Source organism: Sceloporus occidentalis, unplaced genomic scaffold (genome assembly GCF_023333645.1).
Source record: "Sceloporus occidentalis isolate IW3139 unplaced genomic scaffold, rSceOcc1.0.p SCAF_336, whole genome shotgun sequence".
NCBI lineage: Eukaryota > Metazoa > Chordata > Lepidosauria > Squamata > Phrynosomatidae > Sceloporus > Sceloporus occidentalis.
In genome coordinates, this window is record NW_028317316.1 from 92610 (window position 1) to 98609 (window position 6000).

The 6000-nt window shown below is 37.5% G+C and overlaps 1 protein-coding gene across 1 annotated transcript in view; it reads right to left on the bottom strand.

Moving 5' to 3' along the window:
• Positions 1 to 5316, bottom strand: part of LOC149274312 (putative ATP-dependent RNA helicase DHX40) — a 30856-nt gene extending 25540 nt beyond the window's left edge. Inside the window, exons 1-4 of the mRNA XM_089505644.1 lie at positions 5139 to 5316; positions 3898 to 4043; positions 2107 to 2226; positions 291 to 521 (exon numbers count right to left, since the gene is read on the bottom strand). Coding sequence (XP_089361770.1) covers positions 291 to 521; positions 2107 to 2226; positions 3898 to 4043; positions 5139 to 5316 — 675 coding nt within the window. The remainder of the gene's footprint in view (positions 1 to 290; positions 522 to 2106; positions 2227 to 3897; positions 4044 to 5138) is intronic.
• Between the last annotated feature and the right edge of the window lie 684 nt (positions 5317 to 6000).

A 6000-nucleotide genomic window follows, 5' to 3' on the forward strand; every position in this document is an offset into this window, starting at 1 on the left:
GTGGTGCTGCCGATATGTACTTTGTCCTGCAGAGGTTTAGGTGATAAGTGCTACCACTGATAATCTAAAGCTATAAAGAGCTAAATATGCACAATCTCCTCCTAGCAGGTGTACTGTTCATGGATGTTAGTTACATTACTTGCACAACCGGTTGTGATCACTAATTTGTGTATTTTTTGCCCAAATTTGTTTGTGTTTAAAACAAATCCATAAATACAAATTCAGGATTAAATAAACAATAGTTCTGCATTTGTCACGGACTAGTACTTTGACTGCATTTCAGCCCATACCTCTGTGACATAAGCAGTGCTTTCTTTGTCTCTGGGGCCAACAAGATTGTGGAATGTCTCTTTAATTGGATATACTTTTCCAGGGATTGTGACCACTGGGCAATTGCCAAAGAACTCTGTCAGTTTTTCAACATCCAGCGTCGCAGACATAACTATAACTTTCAGTGGGTACTTCCTCTTTGGAGAACGTTTCAGCTGAAACTGTTTTCTCAGCAAGCCAAACAAGATATCCTGAAAAAAAAACAAGGAAAACACATCATTCTTTGCAATATCAGCAATTATTGTGACACAACTCCAGTGAAATATATATGAGAAGGCATCCTGTCTAGTTGTTTTTACAGCAATTCTTGCATGATATTCAAAAAAACAAGTGGCAATTAAATATCTACACACGCACGTATCGTCCAAGAGATTAGATTAAAGGAAACACACACTTTTTTTTAAATGTATAATAGCAATTATTGTTACAGATGGATATATAATCCATGACCAAAAGTATGTGGACACCCCGCCCAAACATTGAGTTATGTGTTTCAGTTACTTCCCTGCTAGATCGGCCCTGGTCAAACTTAAGTGCTATTATTGTGAAGTGGAAGGGTCTAAGAATAACAACTGCTCAGCCAGGAAGCTTCAGACCAAACACACTTACAGATAAGGGACTGCTAAGTGCTGAGACATGTAGCATCACTTGCTACAGATGACAAACTACCTCTGGAAGTAACATTAGAACAAGCTCTGTGCGTTGTGAGCTTCATGAAATGGGTTTCCATGGTCAAGCAGCAGTACGCAAGCCTCAGATCACTATGCACAATGCCAAGCGTCAGCTGGTTGGTGTAAAGCACACAGCCACTGGACTCTGGAGCACCCAAAACATGTTCTCGAGTGATTAATCAAGCATTAGTACATGACAGTCTGATGGACGAATCTGGATTTGGCAGATTCCAGGAGAATGCTACCTACCAGAATACATAGTGCCTACTGTAAATTTTGGTAGAGGAGGGATAATGGTCTGGTGCTGGACCAGGCTTCCAGTGAAGTGTAATGTTAATGCTACAGCACACAAAGACACTTTTTAGACAATCGTACGCTTCCAACGTTGTGGCATCCGTTTGGGGAAGGCACAACTACACCCTTGTTCACAAAGCAAGGTCAATAAAGACATGGTATGATGAGTTTGGTGTGAATGAACTCTAGTAGTCTGCACAGAGCCCTGACCTTAACCCCATAGAACACATTTGGGACACCAATTGCAAGCTAGGCCTTCTCGATTAACATCAGTGCCTGATCTCACAGATGCTCTTTTGGCTTTGTGGGCACAAATTGCCACAGACACACTGTGTATTACATGTATACATGTGTATTATTCTTTTTTTTTACTGTTTTTAACACAGTGTATGGGAAACAGATGTGTGTGTGTATATATATATATACATGCATATTTGTTTCTTTTTTTTTTAATTTGTTACTTTTAAGTGTATATGCACAAAACAAGCTTCCTATTAAACCAAAGCATATTTTATCCAAAATACAATAACATAATAATTACAGCATTTTTTTGGTGAACAATCTTCCAAATACTCAAGAATAGTTTTATTTTTTTTATTTTTAAACAGACCACAATTTCTGACTACAATGTCTCAAAGATAGGAGGGAAAAGACTTATGTTTTCCAGGCAGAAATTCTTCAATATGGTCACTCATTGTAATGGACATTGCATTTATTTTGTGCACTGTTTGGCAGGTTTGCTCTTTTATCTTTGTTTGACATTCTACTTCTAGTATTTTAAGATCCCACTCAATTTTTATTGATTACTTACTGTACTTAAACTTCGCTCGTGAGCTTCATCTAAAATAATCGTACTGTATTGAAGAAGGTCAGGGTCAGTCAAGGTGTGTCTCAACAAGCAGCCATCAGTCATGTACTTAATCACAGTGTCCTAAGTACAACAACAGAAAAAGCAAACATCACAAAATACCTTACAGATTTATATCCAAGCAGACTATACTTTATGTAGCTTAATTCACATAAGCTAAGTAAATACCTTTTCTACAATAATAATATAGCTGTAACATTACAGTAGAATAATAACTGAACAAAGCTGTAAGTAAATCTATAGTACTTATATCAATACCAATATACAATATAATACCAGTTTCCTGAAGTGGCCGTAGAAACATTTCAGTTAAAGTGAATCAAAAGTTTCAATTGCATTTACCCTTAAAGGGATACTTCAGCCAACATATGTACATATGTGGTCTGTTTTGCAAATGAATGGGGGGATTCTGGTCACTGCCAAACAACATTCAAATGTGTTCACAACATGCCCTGAGTACAAGGATACCCATGCATTAGTTTTGGTTGCGTTGTTTGGGTACTAAAAGGCCATATTTGGGAGGTGTGCATTTTTCAATTTGGTATTTTAACACTTTCCATGCACTAATTATACCACCAACCTGTGTCAACACCGGCTGAGTGAAGGAAGGGATGTTTCCTAAGCCCTCCAGCGACAGGGCATGTAGAGCAAGTGTGAACGTTCAGAAGAGGGATCACGCGGCGCCCCTACATACTTTCTTGGTGTTGCTGAATGCCTCGATATTCAGGCATTGCGGCAACACCATCTGAGTGAAGAAAGTGAACGCTGATCCATTTCTAGGCTCATTTAACACCATGCCGTGCTTGGTATGTTTGTTTATATGTTATGTCTTTCCCATGCATGTTTAACCCCTTCAGTCCCCTATGGACGTACCGGTACGTCCAAAAAACGCATCCCAAGAATCCCCTTTAGACGTGGCAGTACGTCCTGCTCTTCTTGCAGAGGCAGGGACACATCCCTGCCACCGGACGGAGATCGCCCTGCTTTCTGCTGCCCAATCGGATGTAATAGCTTCCGGCACGAAAGCGGGAAAACTGTTACATTTTTAAATGCCGATCGCGCAATCGGGCATTCCCTTCCAGGTTGCGTCACTGCTGCAGGGTCTGTAAAGATATCCTGCGACCCTGCAGGGTCTGTAAAGATATCCTGTCCTATGATGAGGCACAGACACTGTCATCTCTTTGCAAGTCTGTGGGAATTTGCATAGAGATCACAGTGTAATCGGTGCAGGGGGAACACCCTTCTCACCCTCATCCCATGCTGAAAAAAGAAATGGAGAAAAAAAAGGTTAGTGATTTAAAAAAAAAATCACTAAAATAATACAATAAATAATAATAAAAAAAAAAACAATAAAGTGAGGTAAGTTATGTCATTGTGACATCACTGCCATTAATAACATTTTCAAGAAGTCCCTAAGAGGACCTCTAACCATTAAAAAAATATATATATATATATAAAAAATAAAAAAACCTTACATCCCATTGCCCTAACACAACATCCACCCAGTATAACCCTCCTGCTCCCGTTTACAACCGCCAAACCCGTTAAGCCATAAGCATTTTTCAGGGTTGGAACTGAAAATATACTGGTATTGTGAATTTAATATGTTTTGTAAAATCTAAGTATAACACATGCATCCTGAAATAAAATAAAAATTGAATGTCTCCATCTATTATTGTTATTTGAATGCTATAGTAAGCCATGTTGGGTAAATTTTTAAATCTTATTTCCTACCTGTGAGGAACAGTCATCAAATCGTACTTGATACCCAACTGTGCTTCCCACATCACAATGCATCTCTTCTGCCACTCTTTGTGCCACAGATAGCGTAGCTACTCTCCGTGGTTGCGTAACACCAATAAGTCCATGCTTTCCAAACCCTTTAAATGCAAGATAAAATCATTTGGTACTCCCAACACCGTATGTGTCTGGTACACTCAGAACTTTTATGGGTTTCACTCATAAAATAAAAAAAAATAGAAAAGCTGGAATTCACTGCCAAGGGAGGTGGTCTTATCAAATACATTAGATGCCTTCAAAAGGGGTCTGGATATTTTTTTTTAGAAAGGCATGACATACATGGCTATAAATAGAAATAATATTTTAGAGCTTCTTGATCTAAGGAGAAATCCGATTGCCTTTTGTGGTCAAGAAGGAATTTTCCCCCTGATGGCAGAATTCAAAGTAGCTTCATAAGGGTTTTTTGCCTTCTTTTGGATCAAGAGTAGGAAGGTTAGGTAGAAGGGTTGAACTTGATGGACTTAGGTCTTTTTTTCAACCTCATGTACTATGTAACTATGTACTATCTAACCTGGTAATTTTGCTGTCAATGTGAAATGTCCAAAATGATTTTGAAGCACTGAATCAAAAGGACATTAGTAAACAAATGTGATATAGAAGAACAAGAAAATTTACTTGATGGTGTTTTTTCAGACTGTAACCAAATACTCTAGATATTGGTTAATACGGCAATGGCAGAGTCCATCTTACTTTAGGGGTCAGTGAAACAAACGTTGTTAGTGCTGCTGATCTATGTTTTTGTTGAAAGCAATAGGAATTTCCAGCTTGAGGCAGGTACACAATCTCCAGCTATATGCATTGACAATGGGATCTTCCTCTTGCTACCAAGTTTGCTAAAGAACCAAGCAGTATTTATTAAAGGATAAGAGCAGGGTATTCATCTCCTTCCGTACCAGTATGTTATAATGTGTGTAAGTTGTCAGTTTTAACATTATTGTTAATTTTTTTTTACTATTATGAGGATTGATAGGACATACAATTAGCAATCATTTTTACTGCTTTAGTGATGTTAATTTCTGATTTCTGATTCAAAATAATTCAAATTGAAAAAAGTAATCCACTGAATGGTTTAAACCATTTAAAAGACCGGTTCTCAGTAATGAAGGTACCACTCAGGGGTTTTGCGATCCCTTCATATGACTAATACTCTGAATATTTCTGTTTAACGCGGTTACCTGCATTGTACAGATATTGTGGCAGCTGTGTGGTTTTCCCACTGCCAGTGTCCCCCGTCACAATCAGAAACGTATGTCCTCTGGCAGCCTGTACAAGCTTCTCTTTACACTTGTGGATAGGAAGTTTTGGACAACTGGAACCATGTTTTCTCTTATGAACTCTCACGTCGCTTTCCATTATGTTCTGTAAAGAAGGTTTCTGGAACATTGGTTTTAAAATAAAATATAAAAAAAAAAATTAAAATCAGCTTCCATCCACTAACCTTGTATGCTTCATCCACAAACTACCTGTTATTGTACTAAAGTCTTGTGGGTTTTTTTATGTCCACGGTTACAGGTTAAGATAGCCAGCTCAGGCCATCCAATAGTTAAAAAAAAATAAAATAATAATAATAATAATAAAAAGTCATTACATGCCATTGTTCTAACTCTCCGCTTTAACGTAAATGTTATCAGCTAAGTATTTTTCCATTAAATAAGGAGATACCTGCCAAGTATCAATGATTAAAAGGAACAGTCCTTCTTCGGGACCCAAAGCAACCTTTTTTTCCCTTAATGTCTCTCTTTTCTAGGATATTTTTAAGATATTTATATGCGTGTCTATGTATTATTCTAAATACACTATATATTTTTTTTCCTAACATACCCTAATTACATAAATATCTATATATAGATCACATAAAACAAGGTAAAAGCACTGCCTTGTAGTGTGCACCCCTTTTTGTATCCATTTAAACTGTGGGGAGATATGCCACAGAATGGATACAATTATACACAGAGGAAATAACCAAATCCAGGATAATGCCCACCAGTGTTATACAGAATATAATTTGTCATCACGTTTCACAAAAAATCATATACA